The 27,852-nt window shown below is 41.6% G+C and overlaps 1 protein-coding gene across 1 annotated transcript in view; it reads right to left on the bottom strand.

Annotated features, from left to right (window-relative positions):
* The window catches only part of LOC122201660 (1-phosphatidylinositol 4,5-bisphosphate phosphodiesterase epsilon-1-like), a 224,901-nt gene that overhangs the window by 32,421 nt on the left and 164,628 nt on the right, over positions 1-27,852 (bottom strand). The window contains 9 exon segments of the mRNA XM_042907512.1: positions 3,614-3,731; positions 4,645-4,766; positions 9,164-9,293; positions 17,700-17,858; positions 19,847-19,963; positions 21,300-21,407; positions 24,994-25,159; positions 25,242-25,303; positions 26,865-27,103. Of these exon segments, the coding sequence (XP_042763446.1) occupies positions 3,614-3,731; positions 4,645-4,766; positions 9,164-9,293; positions 17,700-17,858; positions 19,847-19,963; positions 21,300-21,407; positions 24,994-25,159; positions 25,242-25,303; positions 26,865-27,103 (1,221 nt within the window).

Below are 27,852 nucleotides of genomic sequence, written 5' to 3'. Positions count from 1 at the left end.
CTCATCTGTAAAAGGGTCAAGGTGGTTAGGGTTGAATGAGATCATGGTATATATACATACTTAGTAGAGTGTCTTGGTCAGAGAAAGTGCTCAGTTCATAGCAGCTGTGGGGCTTCTAAATTTTGTTTTCTCTTAAGTATCTGTAACCACAAAGATGCAACACAAACTTGGACCAGGAGGTTCTCATGCTTTATCTTAAAATGTTGTGTGAATTTTGCACTCTGCATCATGACAGAAAATGAAACTTAGGTTTTCTCCCAAGTATAACCGATGGCGGGGGGGGGGGGGGGGGGTCAGGGACAAGGAACTAGAGCAAGGGGCCTGTTCATTCTGGGGTTTTTGTACGCATCCTGGCACATGTCGAAGGGTATGTGGGCCCTTTTGTGAAAAGCCTGGTTGTTCTCTTGGGTGAGGAAGCAAGAAAACAAGAGCGGGTGATCAAGAAAAGGGAAAGAATCTGGGGAGGCCCAGAGAACTAACTGATAGAGCAACAAAGAGCCTTCTCCTGCCCTATTGGCCCATTTATCAATGACAATGACAACAACTACTTCCAGAGAGCCAGTTCTTTCCTGGATAGCGTGTTAATCACATTATATACTTTACTGCTGATTTTTACAACCATCCTGCAGGTTAGGACTGTGAAGCCTTTTTTTTTTTTTTTTTACAGATAAGGAATTGGAAGAGCCCTGCCACCAAAGCAGGTTCATGATCTTGGGGAAATTCATTTACTTTGGGGGAAGGTCACACCACATGATCTTTGTGGTGCCTCAACGCTCTGCAGATTTGTCCGCATACGTCTCCTTGGAAGGGACTTGGTGAAGGTGAGCTGCATTGAAATTGATAAGGTAGCAAACGCAAAACAATAGTGTAGCAAAATAAACATTTTGTGGTATTTCCCCCATGAGCATTGAAATAAATCATAATACCAGTACATATTTAGAAGCCATTATAACAATGATTCTGGCAACACAATGTTAAGTTTGAGAAAGGAAATAAATTTTGGGAGAGAAAAATGTAAGAGATTTCAATTACTAAAAAAAAAAAAAAAAATTAAATGTAGCATACCTATAAAGAATGTGTGCTATATAAACACTTAAAAAAAAAAAAACCAACAGCATTCTTGGAATTTTATTTTATTTTTTTTTTTTTAATTTTTTTTTTTTTTCAACGTTTTTTATTTATTTTTGGGACAGAGAGAGACAGAGCATGAACGGGGGAGGGGCAGAGAGAGAGGGAGACACAGAATCGGAAACAGGCTCCAGGCTCCGAGCCATCAGCCCAGAGCCTGACGCGGGGCTCGAACTCACGGACCGCGAGGTCGTGACCTGGCTGAAGTCGGACGCTTAACAGACTGCGCCACCCAGGCGCCCCTGGAATTTTAAACATAAGCCAAATAACCCCACGCTTAGCCTGCGCCTCAAGTAAGAAGCTGGACCCAATGACCTTCTGGCTCTCCCACAACGCTCTACTGCTACGAAACTTTCTTTCACAGTGACCTCAAATATCTTTGGGGATGGGTGCTCTTTAACCAGCGCTTGAGAAGAAAAGACAAAGCCGATGCAATGGTTTGGGTGTGGTGTCAGCAGAATTTACAAAGTACAAGAGTGATTCTTGAGTGTGGGCGTCATTTGTGAACAGAGTGGTCCTCACGCTTGTTCCTGTCACAAAGGACATGCAGGTCATGAGGCTCCTTGACAGGAAAAGGGTTTTATTCTGTCATGAGAACAATGTCACCAGCTGCAAATATGATCCTATTGTACTTTCGGGACAGAAAGTCACGATCTGTGAACTAAACTGAAGTAGCGAGGCTCTTATGTTTCCTCGAAATCTTTGATCGCTGCTTATGGATTCACATTCTCCTTGACAGAATTTGCTGTCCGATAAGCAGCAGCAGTTGCCAAAAGTTTAAAAACAGAAAGTGGGAGAAAACTTAAAGTTGAGAAAGTCCTATCTGTGATTTTTTTCCATGTGTGTGAAAAGACCACTATTATTTAATCTTTTAAAAGTTTGTTTATTTATTTTGAGAGTCAGAGACTGTGTGTGTGAGGGAGGGACAGGAAGCAAGGAAAGAGAGAGAGAATCCCAAGCAGGCTCCTAGCTGTCAGTGTTAAGCTCGACTTGGGGCTCGATCTCATGACCGTGAGATCACGACCTGAGCCAAAATCAAGAGTCATCATGATGCTTAACCGACTGAGCCACCCAGGGGTCCCTTACCTAATTTTTTAATACCGTAATACCTTTGTCCTGTTTGCAGGGCAGTGTGAGAAGTGAGGCTTAAGATATGCCTCTGGAGGCTGGGATCTGCGTTCATACACAGCATTGCTATTTTAACTTTCCTCTCCAGACCAAGTTTGTATACCCTGTTTCCCAACATTTTAGATGAATCTCCAGAATCAAGCTGCTGTCCTGTCCTTAGAAATTTTTTATGAGGGAATCCTGTTTTCATAGTATGAGGAGATGAATTTTTCTGACTTTCATATATTTATGGACTTTCCTGTTTTCCCTGCAGCCCCTGCTGCCCCACTTGTGGGACACTCAATTGTGTGAACACACTGAGAGCACACCCTAACAACAGGGGCAGGGTAGTGCAATGGTTAAGAGCAGGGCTTTGGAGATAGACAGGCTTCAGAATCATAGCTCTACCATTTATTAACTGAAATGCACATTTGGTGTGTATGGGGGCATGGTTTATCATCGTAAGTTCACTGTACTTCTAGAAATGGCAAGTTGGGGAAACTTTCTCTCACTGAAATCCCATCCTTGGTCCTTGTGGTTTGAGTGGAGCCTCACTACCCATCTTCAAAGATGAAGAATGTGCCATAGGACCTAGACTGTCAGAGCACTGCATTCTCTGGGCCACAGTGACTGACTGGTTCAGGGATGGGCAGAGGGCTTAATGGAAAACAATGAAACTGGTGCTGAAAGTTCTGGAAGAGACTCTCAGACTGAAGTTAATCTGGAAACATGTGGTGCTAGTCTGTTGCAGCCGCCTTGCAAGCACAAAGGTAATGCAGAGGAGGCAGAATGAGAAACGGGGAGAGAGAAGCCCTGGATCAAGCTGTACCTGAAACTTGAATATCCCTTCATTTTTTAATAGATGAGCCAATAAATTTCTTTTTTGCTTAAGTTAATTTCTACCACTTTTAAACAAAAGAATCTTACTGATAAACTTGGCAACCTTGGGGAAATTACTTCATATCTCTCAGATTTTGCTTTATTTAAAAATGGGGACAAACCCATCTACCTCAGAGAATTAATATGAAATCAATAACATGACATATATAAAATACTTAGCACAATTTCTGGTACTGAAGGGCTTAATAAATTTTAGCTATTAGATGTCATGAATATTATTATCATTATTATTAATTCTTATGAAAAGACATGATATCTTGAAAATAAACACTTTATGGTATTTTCCTTACCAACATCAAAGCTAATAATAATAATAATTAAAATAATAATAATAATAAATATTTAGAAAGTAGTATAACAATGACTTTGGTAACACAATTTAGTTATTTTGAAAGCATTCACAAGTCCAATTAAATAAATAGCATATTTTTATCTTTTGGTATCTTTAGTTGTTATAGAAGATATTGCCTACTCTTACCTGGAAATTTTACTGCTTGGCAATAGATGACAAGGTCAGAGAGCTCTGGTGCAATCTGTCTGCTTTCTTTTTTATTCTGAGGGAGATAAAACTCTTCTCCCAGTTCCATATCATAAACCTAACAAGGGAAAAATAATGCCAGTTTACATGGAGAGTACATGCCGCCAACCTCTGAATCCCCAAAGCTTTATCTGTTCCTTTCTCATGTCATCAGTGCATTTCACATTGCTGTGTATCGTTCCATATAAACGTCCCAACACACTTCCTAGAGTAAAAGCGTTCTGAGAGTAAGCTCTTCCTCCTCTTCCCCTGGGGCATAGCCCAGTGTCTTCAATGTGGAACAGTCAGTGCATATTTGTTGAATGACTAGGTGATTGAGGATGCGTCTTTTATGGCTCAAATTTTTGCCATACCTTATTATCTGGCTCTCTAACGGTGTCTCTGAAAGTGTGTCTGCACATTTGCTCAGAGTCTAGTTGAGTGTGAGGCACTGGAAGGCAGGGTCTGGGTGTCTCATTTACATTTCTATTCTCTGCGTCATTCCTCTGTGAACACTTCACAGTCTGGGCCCTGTTTATCTGCCTGGTTATTCCAAACACGTTAAAAATTCTAGAAATTCCTTGAATGTGCCAGGCTGTCCTCCTGGCCTAAATATGTCCTGTTTTTGTTTGCTTGGCCAAATCTTTCTAACATTATCCTCCCTGATGCTCTGACAACCCTGTGTAATCACTGGTCTTTGTACTTATCTGTAAGCACTGTTTACCTATTTGTCTCCATCACTAAAGCACCTCCAGTGTCATCTCAGTGCCTGCCACACTGCACACTTTACGCAGGTACTGGCTGGATGAACCAGTGACTAACCTTCTACAAATGGCAGGGGGGTGTCCCATAGCATCACCATGTGGGCTTTTGCATCTAAGGGAAAGTGAGGGGAAAAGTGAAGGGAAGGGACAGGGAGGGAGTGAAATTCTATCCGATACTGACAAGAGCACCATGGTCCAAGTGTAACTTAACGGAAGCCATTCACCCACCTTTCCTTTGTTGCAAGCAGAGTTATCTGCTTTCTTTATCCTCTTGGGGATTTCTTCATTATACTCAAACTGAAGCTTGTCATTACATGATTTATTTTCAGGTCTGTCTTCTAGAATGTTGTCTGAAAATAAGTTGGCAGGCTTCAGCAAACAAGAACCAAATGTTGCACTTCAGGGCTATGTTGACATCTTTGTAAAGATATCCAGTCACTTGGTGCTTATCTGTTAAGACTGAGGATCTGGCTAGTATGTTACCAAAATGATGGCTTGGGGTATAATTTTTAAAATTTGTTAGATGTGGTATAGGATGTGTTTATTTTTAATTGAATGGACTCATTTACCAGTAGTTTTGGTACCATACAGACATCATTTAATGAGAAGGCTCGTGTCTGTACAGGTAACTAGGACTGTGCAAACCTTACAAAAGACACCCTGTGCCAGAAGTTCTTGGTGCACAAGTTAGGGGAGGATTTAGTCGTGGAAGCACTTGTAGATGGTGCATATGTGAGTTAATCACTCTCACTTTAAAATAAGCTATTAGCTTCTTTTACCTCTAGAAATGCCAAAACCTGCAGGAAAAAGATACTGTTATCTGCAATGCATTTTTCACAATTCTACTTAATCGGAAAGTCAAATTTCCATAATTGTTTATGAATTTATTAAGCAAAACTCTTGAGGATAGAAATTAAAATATGTTTAAAAATATGTAAAGCATGACATATGATCTTTTACTTTGCTCTTGTTTTGGTATTTCTATCCAAGTCATCCAAAATGACTTTACGGGTGCCTAGATGGCTCAGTTGGCTGAGTTTCCGACTTCGGCTCAGGTCATGATTTCACGGTTCATGAGTTTGAGCCCCCTCATCGGGCTCTGTGCTCTCAGGGCAGAGCCTGCTTCGGATCTTCTGTCTCCCTCTCTCTCTGCCCCTCCCTCACTCACACATGAGCGTTCTCTCTCTCAAAAATAAACAAACATTAAAAAAATGACTTTACAGGTGTTAGACAATTATCCTCTTAAAATGAAAAACAAGAAAGCTCTCATTTCTCACCCAAGGTTCATTATCTCATCAGACCAAAAATGTTAAGACCAAAATATTCTTATACCAAATAAGGGCCATGCAGGCTGCCAAGAAGTAAATGAGATCAATCATTTTATTACATTTTTACTCATATCAGTGTCACGATGTCATGCTAATTCAAGCCTAAGAAATTGGACACAGAATGCCGACATTCATGCAGTTAAAATGCCCAGTTCGAATGGCTTTACCTTCCTGACTGTTAGGAGCAGGAGAAGCGGTAAGGACATCTGCTATAGAAAAACAGAATCAGAAAGGGGATGAAAGTAAGGAAAATTAAGACAAAAAGCCAGATAAATTGAACTAAGGTATGAAGCAAAGCATAAATAACAATAGCTTAGATTATAAGACAAATTAGACAAGAAATCTGTTGATTTAGTATTTTGACTGTTAGGGATATAAAGTCTAGCAATAAAAAAAAGACAAACATTGTTAATATTAACCATGCTGTCATAGTCACATTACATATTTTCAGTTACTGACTGTTGTTAACATTCCCAATCATGCACTATTTCAAATGGATAGAAATGGATTAATTTGTTAGAGTCATGCAGTCACTGTCACAGAACGTCTGCGTTAAGTTGCAGATTCAAATCTGCACCCTAGGGCTTGTTCAGAGCTAGTCAAGATAAACAGCAAGGTCAGAAGAAAATTAATCTCTATTTATGTAATGAAATTTGATTAAATAAATATTCATGAAGGACTTATTGGCCAAAAGGCAGAGTAGGAGTTTCTGAAACACAAGTGTCTCATGTGCAACTTCCTTTAGCTCTTCTGGACTTAACTTTGTGGTGAGGAATCATCACATTTCTATGGCCCAAAGAGGCTTCCAACTAATTCTCTCATGTTATAGTCATGAAAACTGAGGACCAGAGCTGTCACAGAGGTAACCTGGGCCACCCAAATTGTACAGATGAGCTCTTCACCTGGGACACCTCCGAAGGCAACACTCCCACAATTGCATGTGGAATTTTGAGAGCACATTTATTTCTCTGAGGGGACTGGTCACAGCTCTAATTTCCTTCCCAAAGGGACTCATCATTACAAGAAGCTGAGAAACCTTTGAGGTCCCCCATATGAAGCTCCAAATGGTTCTACCCATGGCAGGCAGGTTTCTGCTGCCTTCTCATCTCAACTGGAGGACGCGAAGATGTAGAGGTGAGTGTGTGAGGTACAGAGGTGAGTGAGGGCACAACTGAGAATGCAGGATTGACAGAGCATTTAACTGTGGCATGAGAGAGCCTCAACACGACATGTTTAAACCAGTCACAACATAACTATAAGGCCAGTTTGGGAATCTGCCAGTCGGAGGAATCTTTCAATGAAACGGGAAATATCTAGGTGGCGGCAGTGGCCTTCATAGATCATAGATGTTAGTGCTAGAATAAGGGAGAACATCACCCAACACTGAACAGAATCTTTTTGTTACACATCTGAGGGACCTAAGGCCTAGAGTGGAGATAGGACATTGACCCAACGTCTCCTAGTTTACTGAGTCAGGACCTGGTGGGGCCCCCTTTTCACCTGTATCCCACCTCAGTACATATAGGTTTTTTTTTTTCTTTTCATATAGGTTTTTAAAAAGCATGAAACTATCTTAGAAATTCAGTGGGATAGGGCTTAAATTTTACTCTCCCTAACTGAAATAAATAAATACCAGATCATTTTGTTATTTGCATTATCAAAAATTCCTATAACAACACTAATAATTAAGAAAAGCCTTTCCTGGGGTGCCTGAGTGGCTGAGTCAGTTGAGTGTCTGACTCTTGATTTCGACTCAGGTCTTGATCTCAGGGCAGGTTCATGGGTTTAAGTCCTGCATCAGGCTCTGTGCTGGCAGTGCAGAGCCTGCTGGGAATTCTCTCTCTCTCACTCTCTCTCTCTTTCTCTCTGCTCCTCCCCTGCTTGTGCTCTCTCTCAAAATAAATAAACTTAAAAAAAATATATATATATAGATATAGATATATAGATATATATAGGCCTTTCTTTTGTGTTCTGAAAAGTACAGAAAAAACATGGGAGTAATTTATGATAAAGAGTGAATTTATCTTCTAGCAAATAAAGCTCTCACAGGGCATTTGACATCTGGATTGGTTGATCTCTTACGTGTGGTTTTCGTTTCTTATCTGAATAAATTTGTTCTTCTGAAACAACATCACCATAACTGTAATGGAAATCCATGGGGAAGAATAAGTCAATATAAGAATATTCATATTCCCACAACTATTCAGGAATAGGATACAAGAAATCATCTTGATTCCTTTTCATCTTCCTCCTCTTTCTACTTCCCCTTTAGAGTATAAGCTCCTCACATTAACTGATGGGATTTCAGTCAAGTAAATTTGGCTTTTAGTTGATGGTATGAAGCGATCAACTATTACTAAGGACAAATATTAAATGGACATAGGCTAGTATTGTATTTGGGAGGCAAAAAGAGGCTGGGCTGTAACTGCTGGCCATGAAAGAGGCTCATGAAACAGGATATAACTAGGGGGCAATCCTGGAGCGTAAGCAACAGATATTTGGAGGAGGGTAGCTCGGCTGTCTTAATGCCAAGGGTAAATGGTTGCTGGTCTGGGCATACCTACATATGAGCAAACAATTATCCTCCACAGAAGCCATATATTCTACACATACAATGTTATTTTTATAAATAGGAACTTAAGCATTTTTTCATTATTACATTACTTTTCACAAGTTGCTAAAATGCAACAGTCTACCATCAGCAATGGTACCTAGAAAATATTTTGCAATCTATAACTAATTTGGTACAAATGAGACACCCCTGAAACCTAATTCTCATATAACAGGAATCCTTCACCTATAATCTGTGGATGACTTCATTCATGTGACTTTTTTTGTATTGTGCCATTAGGCTCACCCATGTTTTGTCCCTTTGGTGGAGCCAGAAGGAAATATCTTGTTGGGTTAGTAATGTGAGAACTAGGAAGAGGGGGAAGGGAAATGCTGCTTTTTTTCCGTATACTTTTTACAAAGCAGGAGTGAAGGCGGTGAGAGGGAGGAGTGGAGAGCACAGAACCATGATGCTGCCCCCTGCAGGTGGTGAGGGGCGAGAACAGCCAGCAGCCACAATGTCTGCCAAGTACATCAGCCACGTCAGAAACTGAAAGGGTGAGAATGAGGTCTCTCTGTTGCAATTCCAACTTTTCCTCCAGGAACCCACTCAGGAATGACCCCTGTGTTGCTCTCCACACCCTCTTCTTCTTTCCTTGAATGTTGGCTGCAGTGGCTAAGAGAATACCCTTCCTTCCTTGGTCCTCATCACTAAGCCACGGGATTCAGGAATTCTTGGACAGTTACTACAACAATCTGCTATTGCTGGTCTGTGGAATGACAGACTCCAAAATGACACAAAAAAACCCCACAACAGAAAATCACCCAAGCATTTCCCCGCACACAGCATACGGTTGTGTCTCTCTTACCATCAGACAGGGATTCATAGTCGTAATCATATTCGTCTTCTTCATCCTCCTCTTCCTCGTTATTAACCGGTGGGGGGTTGGCATTCCCACCATTGTAAGCCTGAGCTTGCATGGATGCTAACTGATGAGCCTGTAAGATATCAGTAATTAAAGACCGCAGATGCTAATAAGCTCCTGAGGTTTCCTTCATAGCCTTCAAAATGATCACTTAATGCTTGCCACAGTCACAAAAAGTGGCTTAAGCTATTTTGATTCATTTGAGAGAGAAAACAAAAATCTAAATTCACCTAAAGTACAACATCAATATTTGGGCAAATGTTAACATCCCTACAATCCAGCAGCTTTTAGAAACAATCACAAGGAATCATATATAGTGCCAGACACCCCGGTTCCCCAGGGGCAAGCCCTACAGGACATATCTTGCTGCTGTGGAGAACCGCCATCACTCCCAAATGATGAAGGAAGGAGCGAATCAGCTCATCAGTGTTGGAAAAGTAAATCTCTGCTAAGAAACTGTTGTCTCTTTTTTGCCCTTAAAATAATATCTAAAGGCCTTTGACCTGGAGAAAAAGGTTAGAATCCCTATGGAGAATGACACTGAACAAACAGTTGTCGGTTTAAATAAAGTTCTTTCAACAGACTTTATATGAACCATCAATCAGATTAACAAAAGCTCAGAAACTTCTAGAAACTTGATGCTACGAGGGAGATTGTGTGTCTCTATATTTGACTTCCTTATATTACTTATATTTGAATCACCTGGGAGGTGATTTCACGGGATACAAGGTTAATACAGGTCTGGGAACTTAGCATAGGAAGTAAGCAGAAATGGAGGAAAAGTTACTTGCATGAATTCAAAACAAGAAACAAATCTAAAATCCAACAGTAGAAGAATGAGGTCAGTAAACTATGGTGGTGTATCTGCTTGAAAAAAATTAGACTTGAAAAAATAATTGTGAGATATATTTGTTGAACAGGATATAGAATTGTATGTATAAATATAAATGTAAATGTATATACAATTCGAAATCATTTGTTTCATGTCTATATATTTCTGTCTATCCATAATGATTACAATTACATAAAATGATACATAATACATCATAATACATATGTTGCTGCATAATATAGCAGGGATTCTTGACCTATTGTTGTGGCACAAACCCCTTAGGTCATCTGCTGAGGTAGGATTCCTTCTCAGAATGACATCTTATTTTATCCTATTTTTTCAAAGTTTATTTATTTATTTTGAGAGACACAGAGAGAGAGACAGAATCCTAAGCAGACTCCACGCTACCAGTGCAGAGCCCAATTTGGGGCTCAAACTCACGAACTGTGAGATCATGACCTGAGCCTAGATCGAGTCGGATGCTTAACCGACTGAGCCACCCAGAAACCCCCCCTAGAATGACATTTTAAAGTTTATTTTTATTTTGAGAGACAGAAAGAGAGCATGAGCGGGGGGAGGGGTAAAGAGATCGGGAGAGAGAAAATCCCAGAGAGAGAGCCGAAATCAAGAGTTGGACACTTAACCAACTGAGCCACCCAGGCACCTTTTCAGAATGATATTTTAAATGAATAAAACCAAATACAAAATATTACCAAAAAAATGTTGAATACAGCTATCAAATTATTAAAAAACAAATTTGTGCTATAGGAATATATGTTTAGTAACACAGATAAAAATGTATAATGGTAAGTCCAGTAACATTTTGAAATAGCGGTTAGCATAAATAATTCTTGGAGATATTAGCAACAACTGTGATGTAATATAAAAACTATAATTTCAGGGTCACTGGGTGGCTCAGTCGGTTAAGCGTTCGACTTCGGCTCAGGTCATGATCTCACAGTTTGGGAGTTTGAGCCCTGTGTCGGGCTCTGCCCTGACAGTGCAGAGCCTGCTTGGGATTCTCTCTCTCTCTCCCCCCCTCTCTCTGCCACTTGTGCTCTCTGTATCTCTCAAAATAAATAAATAAACTTAGAAAAAACCCTATAATTTTTATTGCTGATGAAGACCTAAGAACTGCCAATGTTACTGTGGTTTATTCCTTTATTATTGGAAGAAATGCTAAATTTTAGTTAGAGGTTAGTGCAAAGGGGATGTAATTTTTTCTTCTTCTAAATTCATGGACCCTTGATTTCTGTCTGTTGATGTGTTATCAAGGTTAAGAACCCCTGTAATAAGGGTATATTTGGCACTGGAATTATGTATGTTTTAAAATAAAATAATTCTCTATTCCCTAAATTTTCTGAAATGTGGTTATATTACTTTTACAACATAAAATGTATACATAAGGAAGAAACAATTTAGGCTGTGTCTATATCCACATAAAATATTTTACAATATAGCTCACTTTACACAACTGAACATTGTTTCAGCTGGGATTTCTCAAAGTGGGTTTTATGGAACACTAGTTCCATGGGTATTAACAGCTGTTAGGTAAAAACTGACAATTACAGTAACCACAAAACAAAATGGGAGGTTGGAAACAGCACTTAAACAAACTGAGACAGACACATTCTTGCTACAGGGTTTCACATTGCCTTCATTGAATATGCTAGAGGGCATTGTGATTCTTCAAAGATCTCCAGTACAGCATTTCCCACCCTTTTTTAACCAGGGATTCCCCCCCCCCCCCCTTTTCTCAGCGTGTCTCACAGGATTGGTGTTCTTCAAAACTTTGGGAAAGCTACTCTAGGCACAAGGGAGCCACAAAAGCAAGTCTATTTGTCATGGGTAAGAGAAGGGCCTTGATGCAGCAGGCATTCAAGGTAGGGCCAAAGGGCTGGGAATGATGAGGCAAACAGCCTGGTAGACCCACTGGCAGACAAGTGTGAGAACCATATGATGGGAGAGGCGCTGCGCAAAGATCCTGGGACTGGCGATATCAGAAAGCAGTGTGTCAAGGTCCCTTAAATTCCCAAACACTTCCACCAATGCAGGAAGTATGGAGATGTGGCCAAAAGGATAACTAGGAGCTGACATCCTTATTTTTTGCTATACCCAGCTTACCCTGAGGCAGAAAAACAGGATCTTAGCCCTTGATTAAAACAATTCAGGGGCACCTGGGGGGCTCAGTCGGCAGAGCATCTGACTTCGACTCAGGTCATCATCTCACGGTTCATAAGTTCAAGCCCCATGTCAGGCTCCCTGCTGTCAGCGCAGAGCCCACTTCAGATTCTCTGTCCCCCTTTCTCTCTGCCCCTCCCCTGCTTGTGCTCGCTCTCTCTGTCTCAAAAATAAATAAATGTTAAAAACAAACAAACAAAAAACAATTCAGATATAGGTCAGGGGGTTGGAGTTAGGGGCCAGACGAGGAGACTGTGCCAGATGGGTCTAGGTGGGGCCATGTCTTACTCTGCTCTGCTCCCCTGGTACCTGGGACAGTCCCTGTCATCTAGTATGAATTGTTCGAGTCTGGCAGGTTGGAGCATGGGAGATCAAGGTGAGAAAACTGGATATCTGGTGGGATGTAGTTAGGGGGTCTTCATAAGAGCCTCAGCATGAGTGTGAGGCAGATGGAAGGCTTCAGAAATTCCCCCCTTGCTCTGAGTCAATCCACCCTTGCTGAGGCTGAGCTCCTTGTGTGGCAATGACCCAGGTAATTCAGGGGTTGGTCTGAACACACTGGGGCTCTAGACACTCAATCGTCCAGTCTTGTGCGAGCTCAGATCACCAGGTCTGCACCCACAACCTACCAGACTGAAACACCTTGCGGGTATGATTGTCAGTAGTCCCTGGGAGATCGTGGGAGCTGGAAGTGGTCTTAGAAAACTAGAAGTGGGATTACACTGTTCTGTTTTTCCAACAGGAGGAAGGGGCAAATTGCGGAAATTACATAGTGGGGAGTATCAGGGTGATAGCCGACAAAATCAGAATGGATTATTAATTTGTTGGTTGTGAGAACACAGAAGAAAGAGGTGATTATCAAGGGTTAGTATGGGTTTACTAATAACACATTTCCAGAACACTCAGTTCTTTAGATTCTGGGGAAATGTGGGCTGCAAAAGAGGAGAGCACTAGACAGGAGTGATGGTTACCTAAGAAGGACCACAGGGCTCTCTGCTTGGTAATCTGGCTCAAGGGCAACTTGGAATGAAGGCACCACTAGAAAAACTGCCAATAAATGCACTGGATATCAGAAGTCCAAATTCACAAAGAACCTTTCGTACTGTGATGGCATGCCGAAACCGAAGAAGAGCAAATTTAACAGAGATAAATGTGAGGCTCCTGCCCATGAAAGATTAAAATCAATGGTCAACCTGGAAAAATGGGAGACCAGCCAAAGAACAGTCCATGTGAAAATAACTGAACTCTTTTTGTTTTCCACAAACTCAACAAGAGCCCCGTGTGCACCAAAGAATTTTAAAAGTGAGAACAGTCCTAGGCTGCATTAACTGAGGTATGAAGTACAAGTGAAGAGAGGTGATGGCTTCACTGTCCTTGTGCGGTCAGACCCTATCTGGAGTACGGACTTGTTCTGGAAATCACATTTTAAGATCAGCAAATTCAAGAATATCCACAAATTTAAGAATATCCAAACATTCTTAATGGAAAGTAAAGAGTCTTAGCAGCCATATCCTATGAGAAACAGTTGACGCAACAAGAATGTTTAGTTTGGAGAAGAGAAAAGCTGGTGGGGAGACACATGCTAGCTCTCTAGGTCTGGAATTAGTCTGTGCAGCTGCAGAGGGAAGAAGTTGTGCCAAGGAGTAGGAGGAACAGGAAGGAAGGCTGGGCTCAACATAAAGAAGACTTCTGAAATAGCACAATGTATTCATTTGTGAATTGGAGGCTGTGTAAGTAACTGCAAGCCACTGCAGAGAATGGGAAGGGCAACAGCAACAACATTCAACACATCTCGAAGACCACAGAGGTATGCACAGGGCGGCTGTGTCTACCTGGCAGTCAGGAGTGGGCAGTAGTTGCTGAGTAAACAAAACAGCACGGAGGAACAGTGTTGTAGAAGAAAAAGCACCCTGTGCTGGGTAGTGAGTTACTGATGCATCATCTGAGGAGGGCCAGGCAGTGGGGAACACATGCTAATGTTTTAGTTGAATGACTTCTTAACAAAGCCCATCAGCGTAGATCTCATGGCCCCTGGAACCCTCATAATGGCAGGCTTTCTGGAGCAGCTTTGAGAGCACAGACCTGGACACAGGGAAACCTAGCAGAGGGCTCAAACTGGTGGCCCTCAGGGCTGACTTCACCTCCAGACCAGACTGGTTTGGCTGGCACAATGTTTTAAAAAGAATTCAATTAGGGGTGCCTGGGTGGCTCAGTCAGTTGAGCGTCTGACTTCGGCTCAGGTCATGATCTCACACTTGTGAGTTCGAGCCCCATGTCAGGCTCTGTGCTGACAGCTCGGAGCCTGGAGCCTGTTTCAGATGCTGTGCCTCCCTCTCTCTCTGCCCCTCCCCCACTCAGATTCTGTTTCTCTCCCCCCCCTCAAAATAAATAAACATAATAAAAAATTTTTTGAAAAGAATTTAATTAGAGCTGTTCATTTATGAGGGCATGCATGCTCCACTCTGTCTTGGCTGCTTCCAACTGTCATGTAGCCACCTGTCCCCTCATATTTATGTTGCTTGACCCCTGAGGTTGGGGGGTTTTGCAACTCTTGGCCTAGAGCTGTGTGCCATCTTCAAACTGTGTGCCTCCAGGGTACACAAAGACATCTAGGGATGTTCAGCTTCATATATTTTTAAAGGAATCAATTTCTAGATTCAGTATCTTCAACTTCCGTGTGTACTTTTCAAAAAACAGGACTGCCTGCAAACAAGCTTATGGTTGGCTGGTTCTCCCTTCCCCATGCTCTTGTCCTAACTGTTCTTTTCTGGCTTTATAAAAGGAACGTATAACTTTCATTTACCAATAAAAAAATCTGTGATGCATGAGATGAGATGAAAACCACCTAAGGCAGCAAAGGGTCACTGGAGAATGCAGGGCTCCTGAGAGTCTGGAGAAGCTAAGGGCAGGTGGGGGGGATCTTATTTCATCTAGGCAACGAGAATGTTCAAGGCTTCATGACTTTCTCTCTCTTTCTCTCTCTCTCTCTTTCCTACCCTCCCTTCCCTTCATCTGTCCACCTATCTTAGAAATAATATTCAAAAGTGTGATGGTCATCTTAGGGTTAATACAATGTTTACTTGAGTGAAAAAAAATAAAGTCAGACTTTTTCTGACCAAACGTCATCTGGCTGACTGTGCTGATTTCTTTGATAATGAGGACTGTTTTGTACATTATATTGATATATAGTTAATGTCATCTGTATTTACATATAATAAATATTACGTTTGAAAACATATCCTTTGTAACTATTTACACTTGTGATAAAATTTCTAATGTCAACTTAAAAATGTATGAAAAGGGGAAAAACGTGTGAGAGTTAGAGTTTCTTTTTTTTTCCTTCAAAGTTTTATTTAAGTTCTGGTTAGTTAACATATAGTGTAATATTGGTTTCAGGAGAGGAAAGTTTTTCAAAAATCTTTTAAGCGAATCTTGAGCAAAAAAGGTTTGCCGGGCATAGTTCTAGAGGATCCATGGTAATCCTGAGCCTCTCCAGTTAGGGCAACACTGACCAGTAGGGATCCCTTGGCTGGAATGGTTTGGGGCACTTTCTGTAAGTATCTGTTTTCAGAAGGGTAAGTCTAAAGATGATGGAGCTTCCGGCCTCATCCTCCCCTGCCCTGAGGGCATCTGGAGTAACTGGGCACATGGTGAATCACTGACTTTACTAAGTGATGTAACATAAGCTCCTAACTCAGCCTGGACTTTGGGCCGTCTGGAATCCCACTGCAGGTGAGCGGGGCAGCCTGGGGATTGCCTGGTACTTACTCAGCAGATGACAAGATTCTTGAAGGGCCCCTCAGGGAAGCAGTAATGTTCTAGGAATGGCAAGATATGCTGGAAACAGGGACTGAGATGTGGGACAATGAAATGTTTCCAGAGTGGTCTGCAATTCTGGCAGGGGTCCCAGGATTCACTTTAGGAAAGATTTTGTGAGATTTTCGTGTCAGAAGAATCTTGTGCTCTAGTTACCTTCACATTCCCATATTATAGAGGAAGAAATGGAGACCCAGAAAGTTTGACTGGCCCATGGTCACGTGGCTGGTCTGTGACAGAGACAGTGACTAAAAACTGGTATCTCAGCTCTATATCTAACGCTCCTTCTGTAGAACCATGCTATATATCACTCGGCTTCAAACTCAGGCCCTTACCTGTGAGTTCTACAAATTAGGGCTTTTAGAAGGTTTGATGAATGTCCCAAATGGACTACTGAACTAGGTATAACTGGATACTTGACTCAATTTGACTTGGCATTTTTTTATTAACGACTTTGCACAAGGCTCCAAACTTGTTGGACTCATAGAACCTTCTGCAGGGGCGCCTGGGTGTCTCAGTTGGTTAAGCGTTTGACTTCGGGTCAGGTCATGATCTTGTGGTTTGTGGGTTCAAGCTCCGCATCAGGCTCTGTGCTAACAGCTCAGAGCCTGGAGCCTGTTTCTGATTCTGTGTCTCCTCCTCTCTCTGCCCGACCCCCGCCATGCTCATGCTCTGTCTCTGCCTCTCAATAATAAATAAATGTTAAAAAAAAAAAAAAAAAAAGAATCCTTCTGCTAATTTCTCAGTTCTCTGGAAGCCTCTGAAACAGGAATGCAATAAGGCCTGGAGGCTTGGAGGTGATAGCATGGACAGAAATTAAGAGCCATTGGCCACGAACTAGGTTGAGCTCTGGATCGTCCCTGCTGCTGAAACGGCACCACTGTACTTAGCTTCGTGCAGCAACTCTTGTTGTTGTTTCAAAAGTGGTGTTTTAGGGTCAATAATAAAGACAGAGGCCTAAATAGAACAGATAGTTTGGCAGCTGGCATTCTGTGTGATGAGTGCAACCTGGCATATGAACTCAGTGGCCCTGGAGCTACACTTCTTCATGGATCTTTGGGCCAAAGGCTCTTTACACAAGCAGGTTTGTGATACTTGGGAAGTAGATCTCTGTGGGTGAGATCGGTATGGGAGTGCCCTGGAGTCCACAAGCTACGGTGATACCTTGTGCCAACTTCCATGCTGGGACCACGGGGCTGCTGGTATTGGGATTCCACTACCGACCTCAGGAGTCACAGCCCCTGGTCCAAGTGCTCCTCCTACAGGGTGGGGTGCTTCTCTAAGGGTGGGGGAGGGTTCCCTATAGGGGTGCTTTACCTAAAGGGAACCATGGCAACCACTTTGGGATTGACAGCTATGAAGTCTAGGTCTAGAGATAAGAGTCACACATTATCCTGTTCAGAGTAATTTAAATAATGAGATACATTCTACATGAGAAATTAATTTCATGACATAAAATTCTAGGTGAGGAAGGGGACAGTATTTATGAGTCTAGTAAAGGGAAAGCCAAAGTTCAAACTTGTCATTCCAGGAAACTCAACTGTCACAAAACTGGTTACCCTGCAGGTCTTCTGAAAGGTCAGAAGAATAACATTGATTTCTTTGTTCTGGGCACACAGCATACCCCTAGCCTCTATGATGAGAGAATACCTTTTGCTTTAAGATATCCACTGGTGTTTGGTGGGCTTTTAGCTTCTTATTTTTAAGGAGCACTTTCCTCCTAAGTTGGTCGGGTGAGGGAAGCATTGGGTCATCTGAGAAATCACTCTCAAACAGGAACTTAGCCACCAGTTTTTCTCCAAACACACTCTGAAAGGAATAAAGGAAAACACACGATCAGTGCCTTTTACCTACGCTTGGGTAATTCAACTAGATATTTCAGCTCAGTTGAATTGTTCTGCAAATCCTAGGAAGAGAAAGTAGGAAAGAAGTGGTGTCTCTCCTCCCCGCCAACAGTTTCTTACTGGAAGGAAGGGAGGTGGCTGGAAGGTCAGAAGGAGAGGTCTAGGCCATTCCCCAGGTGGGGCCAGCTCTAACTATTTAGGAAGGTCCTTTAGGGTCTGATACACTAAAGAAAGAAAAGGAGATTCAATTAGAGGCTGTGGTTTATAGAACACAATCTGTTCCAGATGTGAGTTAGATGTCAAAAGGATAGAAACCTTGAGGTAGGTAAGGAGTGGGGACGAGGTTGAAAGATAATGGGGAGAATGTGCTATACAGTCTTCTCACAAAGATTTTATGAGCATTGGCCTCTGAAGGGGAATGTGTATCTTCAAGGAGGCGGGCGGTGGGAGTAGGCACAAGACAATCCATTGAGGTGAGGGTAGAAAATACAGCAGTTTCTAATTCTAGTAAATTTTTAACTAAAAAAGAACAAAAATGAAGCTTATTAGTGTCTCATGTATCTTTGCCTCATTAATGGAGTTGAGAAATGGGTACCACCATTTGGCAAGAGCACCTGTTCTGTCTGCACACGTTTCTTCGTAAGCTGTCTTTATCAGCTGCTACAGCCATTAACATCAAACACTGAAGTAATAAACTAAACTTAAAACCAGACATACAAGTCACAGATCACAAAAATTTAAAAAACAATGAATGTCTTCAATCACATTACTCCCACTGAAAACAGTAATACATTTATTGTTAAAATTTTTATGAGACCAAAAGGGATTTTGTACCATTAATAAATAATAGTATAAGAATAATTCTTTACTTCATCTTTTTATGTTATTCCCTTTCATATTCTATTTTTGTGTGTTTTATTAATGTATAAAATATGTTAATAAGTAGGATATATGTATAGTTTATGAATAAGTCAATAAGCGTACAATAGGAATACATATACTACAGTATTTTACTGATGGATACAATCAAAAAAGTTGAGGAGGAGCCTGAGTGGATCACTAGGTTAAGCGTCTGACTCTTGGTTTTGGCTCAGGTCATGATCTCAGGGTCGTGAGACTGAGCTAGGGCTCTGCACTAGGCATGGAGCCTGATTAAGATTCATTCTCTCTCTCTCTCTCTCTCTCTCTCTCTCTCTCTCTCTCTCTCCCTCTACTCCTCCCTACCAGTCACACATGTGCATACATTCTACTTCTCTAAAAAAAAAAAAAAAAAAAAAAAAGTTGAGATCATTATTCTAAATGATGGCAAAAAAAAAAAAAAAGTCAATATGAAAAGCTAATTAGTTTTGTTGGCATAAGTATTTGGGGACATTTTCCTCTGCCCATGCCCCTCCCTCCTCCTGATAGCCTTATTTCCATAAATGCCTCAATCAATGGAGGAAGGGGGAAGAATAAAGGAATATTTTCCCCTAAATCTGTCTGCATGATAGTTTGCCTATATAAGGAAGAACCAAGTGTTATAGCAACTGTTTTGGCTGGTCTAAGGTCTTTGCCAAATTGGATCCCTCTATCTGTAGTGTTAGACACAGGAAAATTTCACTTATTTGCCCTGAGATATTTTCAGTTTTCCACATACAACTGACAGGTGACATCCCAGCATCCCTGATTTGTGGTACCAGAAGCATTGGAGAGTTGGTCTCTCCTTATCTCCTAAGGCTTTCTGGATGGAAATGGTTAGGAGACCACAGAACAATGCTTCTATCACTTCAGCTGAAAAGATGGACCATTCAAGAGAAAGTCCAAGCTCCCATGGCAATTCTTAGCTCTGAGGGACCCTAATTGTGCTTCATGGCTGAGGTCCAGCTGTCATGTGGTCCATGGTGGCTCCATATAAAAGCAACAGTTAGAAGACAAAGGCCAAGATACCATCCTGCCTCTTAGCTTATAGCTTACCTTGAAAATTTCTGCCATTTTTCGTTGCTGAGGCAATGAGCAGTGGTTCTCAATCGATATGATGATGGGCAGGTCAGAGTTGACAAAGGCACTGCGTTCAATGGCTTCAACCACCTCCTACAGGAGCCAGAAGAGCTCATTAGAGTCCAGATGTCCTCCAGATGTATCAGAAGGCCAGTTACTTATAGCCACAGAGAGCATATAAATTGTTGTATGCAGAAAATTCTGGCCAAAATGGTTTTATTTTTTTCAAAGGTATTATCAAATTAAGCAAGACGATAGGCAGTTTTCTGTGAATACATTAAACTGTTCATACTGAGTTTTGTTTACATACTTTATAAGGAACTTATATATTTTATTAGTATGCCAAATCTAATAAATCAGTATGTATACTGATTACATTATAGGTAAAAGGCACTGTGTTGGTTACAGCATCAAAATGATAAGGCTTAAGATACTTTTCTGTTTTCAAGGAGTTTGTAATCAATCTACTTGGGACAATAAGACATATATACATATACTCATGTGTGCACGTAAACACAGTTATCAAATCTTCCTTCCCTCAATATAGAGTACAAAAGTTTCAGGAGAGATGAATAGGAAGATGAGCTAAAGAGAAAATGCATTTTAGCTATCCGGTCTACATATAAGACAGAAATAATAGTATTCCATTCCAGCCCGGCCACAGTTCAGAGAAAAATGATTTTACACAATGAAAAACACTGAATGAGGATAGTAATTGCACAATGAATGAATAAACTATCTAGAATTCGAAACAATAATCCAAGGAGCCTAGTCTTCCTGGGTGACCGACTTCCCCAAGTAGAACCAATTTTCATTACTTTGTAATATTATTTAATCATCTCCCAACACATGATGTTGGTCTTTGTCAGCAGGACACCAGGATAAATGACCTTTAATTCCTGTAGCAAGAGAAAAGCTCCTGCCTTTTATATATCATCTTAGGATGTAAAAATTGCAACAATAGGGGCGCCTGGGTGGCTCAGTCGGTTGAGCGTCCGACTTCAGCTCAGGTCACGATCTCATGGACCGTGAGTTCGAGCCCCGCGTCGGGCTCTGGGCTGATGGCTCAGAGCCTGGAGCCTGCTTCCAGTTCTGTGTCTCCCTCTCTCTCTGCCCCTCCCCGGTTCATGCTCTGTCTCTCTCTGTCTCTAAAATAAATAAACGTTAAAAAAAAAATTGCAACAATATAATTACAAGGTAACTCATTTCAGGTCCTGGTTATTAAGCTCTGGTTGAGTGAGAACTTAATGGGAGTTCTAGATCAACTCCCAGAAAAACGGACATGTGCACATCCCATACAGTTTCGGGAAGTCTACAGACTCGGGACAAGAACCCCAACTTAAGGTGTGATTGGAAGAGTCACTCACAGAAAAGGCGCACAAAGACAGTGACTCCCTGATGGGATTTAGGGACCGTTATGAAGCGTTACCTTGAAGGGGATCTTGGTTGTCAGCGTGTGTCCATGATAGATGATGGGCAACCCGTCGTCTCCATCCCAACAATCCAGCTCTACGCTCCTACAGCCTTGCAGGAGGACCTGTGTGATTAACGAACACATCCAGCCCGCATGAGCAAAGGGACACAGGGCCTCAGATGCTGCCCGGCATGTGCTTCTACCTATCAGTGTTCACATTCAGGAGGGTGTAAGATCTAAAATAAATCCTGCATTTGGGCCAAAAGCCGCAATTCATTAGGGGAGACAACAGATGATGATGGAAAGAGTTTTTACCAGAGCTGAATACTATCAGAAGGTAAAATTTGATAGCAAAACCATAGGACTATTTTCCCAGCGACTATGGTCCCTTGAGGGACCTACACACAGTACATCCTGAAATGAGAGAGCCAGGCCAGTGCTCTACCTGGGCAAATATCGGTGGAGATGAAGGGGCTATTGTTGCAGCCCAAAGGAAATGAGGCCACTGATTCTTTAATGACCTGGCTAAACATTTGTACGACTGTAATCAGAATAAAATCCTCTCTGTTTAGACCCAAATTCTGCTATCAGCTAATGCCTTCACTAGGAACACATAGCACGTTAAGACTAGAAGCAAGCAGTCCTCAAGGATTTGCCTTATTGTCTACAGAGGCAAATAATGCACAAACTGCCCTTTTCCATGCCCATGGTATCATCAGTAACCAATCAACATCCTTGCCCCTTAAGCTTTGGTATGTTTATCTCTCAACCTCGTCAGGAAAGTGCTTCAGGAAACACCCTGATGAATTAGAGGAGATGACACCTATTTGCCATCCCAGATGTAGAGCTGGAAGCAGAGCTCGTGACACGTGCTCAGGTTGCAGCTCTGTAATATTTGCTTGGAGCAGCCTCTTCCTCCGTAGACTCTGTTGTGAACTATTTTAAAAGATGTCCATGTGTTGGAAGGGCAAAGCATACCAAGAGGCGGATGTATCTATGAATGGGCCAACTCACTGGTTTAAAACTCCATGTAACTATTTCCATGTGGTAACAATCCAATACTGGGGAGAGTGGCCACTAGAGTTGCTGCAAGAAAACTCAGATTGTGGAATCCCTCATATATTTATATTTTTTATGACGTCTTTGCTAGAGTCTTCCATTGCACAGCATGCAGCACCCAGTCTTCCCAGGTGACCTATCTCCCAGGTGGAACCGATTCTGCAGCCTAAAAACTCTCCAGGATGTCAGCTTCTCCCAACACCTAAAGCATCAAGAGGCGTGTTGCTTTGGGCTGAAGATGGCTGTGTCATGTGCCAGCAGGAGCATGAGGCTGCTTCATGTCTGTGGTGAGCCACACTGGGAAGAACGCTCACTGACTGGCAGCAGATGAGATGGTTTTTAGCAGGCAGAGACTAAAGGTATTTATCTAAGTCTGCCTGACATTAAGACCACATACGGCTATTGTTGAAAGTGCTGCTATAAACATTGGGGTACAAGTGCCCCTATGCATCAGCACTCCTGTATCCCTTGGGTAAATTCCTAGCCTAAATGTCCATCAACTGATGAATGGATAAAGAAATTGTGGTTTATATACACAATGGAATACTACGTGGCAATGAGAAAGAATGAAACATGGCTTTTTGTAGCAACGTGGATGGAACTGGAGAGTGTTATGCTAAGTGAAATAAGTCATACAGAGAAAGACAGATACCATATGTTTTCACTCTTATGTGGATCCTGAGAAACTTAACAGAAGTCCATGGGGGAGGGGAAGAAAAAAAAAAAAAGAGAGAGGTTAGAGAGGGAGAGAGCCAAAGCATAAAAGACTTTTAAAAACTGAGAATAAACTGAGGGTTGATGGGGAGTGGGAGGGTGGGTGATGGTATTGAGGAGGGCACCTGTTGGGATGAGCACTGAGTGTTGTATGGAAACCAATTTGACAATAAATTTCATATTAAAAAAAAAAAAAGACCACATACGGCTAGAAGAAGAAAACCAGGGTTTGAAATTCCAGGTAAAAACAGGGCTTTTTCTCACTTCCGATCTGTCCCGGGGAGTAAGGTGAGGAGATAACTAGGAGGGCTGAGGGAGAGCAGAGTGCTGATAAATAAAGGATGACGAATCTTCACACTAGGTTTAACAACCTCTCTGAGTCTAGTTGAGGGACTTTCATGCCTCATTCAAAGACTCTACTTGGGGTGTAATGTTAAGGAGTTAGAAAAAATCTCTTTGAGGTCAATAGGGAAGTGAAGTAGGAATTAAAGTTAGGACACTGGCCCCTGCTCATTCATTTTCCTGGGAGATACACACACACACACACACACACACACACACACACACTTCATTTCTTTCCCCTAGAACTGGAACAATAGATTTCAAACTCCTTTTAACCTTGGAATTCTCTGTGCAAATGGAGGGTCATATGTAAAGCACATAAAAAGAACAGGACTTCAGCTGCAGTGGGGGTAGGAGGTGTAGCCTTCCTACTTTGCTGCTTCCTTATCTCAGCATCCCCAGCTGAGGTCCCGGGACAGAGCACCTACTTTGAAAATCACTACTCTAGGCACACATCTTCATTTCAAAATAAAAGTACTTAGGGGTGCCCGGGTGGCTCAGTCGGTTAAGTGTCTGACTTTGGCTCAGGTCATGATCTCATGGTTTGCGAGTTCGAGCCCCACATGAGGTTCTCTGCTGTCAGCACAGAGCCCACTTCGGATCCTCTGTCCTCATCTCTCTCTGCCCCTCCCCTGCTTGCGCATGTGCACATACTCTCAAAAATAAACGTTTAAAGTACTTTAGATTTTTAGAGTTTAAAATACATATTCCTTAGTAGATAAGCTTTGGGACAGAATTTGACCCATGGTTGAGGAATAGCTGGACTGATCAGGAGAACGAAGGAAGCTCAGCTCTGCTGGGTTTGTGTGAACAATGACAATTCTCACACTTAAACATCCTCCCCCCACCTCACCCCCAACCACACACTTCTATTCCCTGAGCCTAGGTTAGCTTCTTCCTGATGAACTCTTCTTATAGGAGGTCAGAAAACAGGCAGCATAGATGAGGAAGTTGCAGAAAATGTAACAGAGACAACTGACATGCAGATCATTGAGAGTTGGTGTTTAGGTCAAACGGATGTGCTTTTTCTAGTCCAGAGACCCTTCTGAGTTTCCAAGAACATTCCCATGAATTTAAGTGTGTAGGGACAGTGCCCATAGTCTTTGCAGATTTTTGTTCCTTAAGTTGGTTACCATAGGGATGGATTGATTATCTAACAAATTGCAAATGAAAATAAACAATATTTTGGGAATAACTTCATAGAAAGCTGCATTTTCTATTATGCTTTCCTACTACATTGTATTGATTTATTTAGCATTTAGTGAAACGATCAGATAATTTTCCCATGGGAAAATCTAATTATAGTAGGAGTAGGTCAGACTAACTAGGATTTAAAAGCTATGAGTCTCAAACAAATACTTTTTTTTTTTTTAGTGCCTAGAAAAAAGGTTAAGTATAGATAGGAGGGAGAAAGAAAACAAAAAGAAATAGACAAAACAACAGCGTGTATAGGCAGTTTTCCCACACATCATGTTTCCTCACATTTCACACATAATAGTTTGTAAGTTCTTCAAAGGAGTCAGAAGTCAGATTTTTTGTGACTTATAGCAATTATAGCAATAATGGAAATCCCATGTCACGTGGAATTCTGTACCTGGCTGTAGAGTTCTACTGAGGACTCTCCTTTGAGCTGGTGGCCTGTGAGGTAGGTATTGTGTGAAGATTCAATGTAATAGTAGGAGAGGGGCAGCTGTAGTTCTTTAATGTTTTCCTGTGACTCATCATTTTTCGAGGCGAAATTATCTTTATCCATCAGAAACCTAGAGGAAACAAATTTTCTTAGGACTGCGTGGGAAAAATATGTATTCTTAAATGATGGGCAACAGATATTTTAAAGGTTACCTTGCAAATCCTTCAAATGACAGTAGGCCCTGATGACACATACTAACACTAGGCTCGAACTTCTGCAAGGGACACAAAAAGAGTGTTATTTAGGTAAAGGAAACTAAGGGGAAAAAACCCACCACATCATTTTTTAAAGATGTTCTGTTTTCATCAGGAAACATCTAAGCCAAATATTTGAACTAATATAGTTATGTAACAGTAAGAGGTAGTTTTTTAGTCCCAAAGAAAACATTTATTATACGTGTGTTTATTATACAAAGCATATTTATTTAAAAGAAAAAGGGAGAGTGAGGGAAAAGAATACAGTTCATATGAAAACAAATGGTTATCGGCATATCCAGGTGAAAATGGGGATAATAATAGCAGCTTCCGGCAGGGCTGGTGAGAGGTGAAATGAGATGATTCCCAGAGAACACTTAGTACAGTGCTCATACTCAACAACAGCGTAATGAGCACCCGACCATGATCTTAATGTCGCTAGCATTTCCGGTGATCAACTGCTGGACACTGAATCCACTGATTCCCCATCGGTTGACAGGGAGGCTGAAAACCTAGACTTGATCCTGCAGCATGTGACACAGCCATCGTGAGTGTGTCACTCCATGTCCTACCAACCTCTAGTGGAAGCCATCCTCATATCTTGCCGGGTTACTGTGACAACTTCCCACCTGGTCTCTCTGCTTCCACTCCATCCCCAACACAGTTCATTTTCCAATGGGGCCAGAGTGACCTCTTGAGAACATAAATCAAATTATGTTAGTCCCCTGCTCAAAAATTTCCAACAGCTTCCTATGTCACACGGAGTAAAGTCAAACTCCTCACCATGGCCTAAAATGCCAAGATGATTCAGCCCCTGCCTACCCATCTGGAATCACATCTACCATTGTGCCTCTGGCTTATGTGGCTCCCACTACATCAGCCTTTTTGTTGTCTCGCTCCTGTCTCAGTCTTTGAGCTTGTTCCTGCTGGTCTGGAATGTTCTTTTTGCAGACCTTCACATGGTTTATTGATTCAGGGCTCAGCTCCACTCTCACCTCCTCAGGGTGGCCTGTGCTTACTCCTCTCAGCCTTCTGCATCACTGCATCCCCTTACTCTGCTTGATTTTTTCAGAACCCATGAATACCTAAAAGTACATTCTCTCTGTATTTGTTTATTGTCTGCCTCATCCACTAGGTGAAGGCCAGAATGTGGTCTTATTTACTACTATATTCCCAGGTCCAGGAACAGACCCATAGTAGGAGCTAATAAATATTCATGAAATGATCAAAGAAGTTGAAAACCTAGTCTACTAATTTTATTACATGCCAGAACAACAAGAAGGTATCATGTACTGATTCCTTATAAGAGTCACTGAGAGAAGGCTTGAGATCTATGGTACTTATACATTAAATAAGGACACTTATACACACACACACACACGTCACACGTCACACACACACACACGTGTGTGTGTGTGTGTGTGACGTGTGTGTGTGTGTGTATGGTATTAAATCAAGCACCTCTGTTTCTGTCCCAGACTAGAAGGCTTTGGAAAGAAGTATAGACACAGTATGTTTAGCAGAAAATAATTAGAATAGTCAGAGGCTCTACCCAGATGTGCATATGAAATGGGTACAAACCTGGATGATGCTGAGGATTTCATCATAAGTGCAGTGTTCTCCTTGGCAGTTCACTAGGAAGTCATTGAGCTCGAGGATGCCAACCCCAAACACGCCCAAGGATGTGCTCTCGACCCCAGTGCCGTTTGTCACGATACTTGCAGCAGCAATGGCATCAGATATCTGCCTCTGGTTGTCTGACAGCTGCTGTTTACTCTTAATGAACAACCCCAAATCCGAGACATTTCTGGTCAATAAATCTGAAACAGAACCACCCACAGAACATGGACAAGTTAGCCAGAATCTTTCACAAAGTTCATTTTGGAGATAATGGCGTTGTGGAATTGGTAAGCTGCAGAAACTCTTCACTGATCTGTCTAAACAAGCCATCAAACTCCATGCCTACCCCTGGTTTCACATAGTTGAAGGAACAAAAAATGAATCAATGAATAAATAAAAGAAACTAAGAGAGAACGAGGTCAATGATCTTGAAAGCCCATGAGCTCAGGGTTTTAGATGAAAACTAAATATACATTCAGTTGGGGACTTCAGGCTGAATTTGAACTTTGGTTTTTGAGGATAACTGCAGTCTTGCTTTTAGAGACAATGAAGGTGTACCCTTAAAATTACAGTTGTTTTGTACTTCAGGAATGTAATTGTAAGCATTTGTGTGCAGGTTTCAGGGTGAAAATAAGTTTTCAACTGATGTGGAATTGAAACTGATCAAGGAGTACAATTGCTGGATTGTATGGTAAGAGTATGTTAAGTTTTGTAAGAAACTGCCAAACTCTTTTCCAAAGTGGCTGTGCCATTTTGCCTTTTGACCAGCAATGTTCCACATTGGCACCACATTTATGGCCAGTTATTCTATTTAATTCTTGCCACTTTGGAAGAGAAGCTGGCAGTTCCTAAACACAGGCTTACCCATACGATTTAGCAACTGCGTTCCCAGGCTTTTCCCCAAAGGAGTCGAAAACTTATGTCCACACAAAAACATGCACACAGATAT

This window comes from Panthera leo, chromosome D2 (assembly GCF_018350215.1).
Source record: "Panthera leo isolate Ple1 chromosome D2, P.leo_Ple1_pat1.1, whole genome shotgun sequence".
Lineage (NCBI taxonomy): Eukaryota > Metazoa > Chordata > Mammalia > Carnivora > Felidae > Panthera > Panthera leo.
The sequence above is the reverse complement of the archived record's forward strand: the minus strand, read 5'-3'. Positions and strand labels throughout refer to the sequence as shown.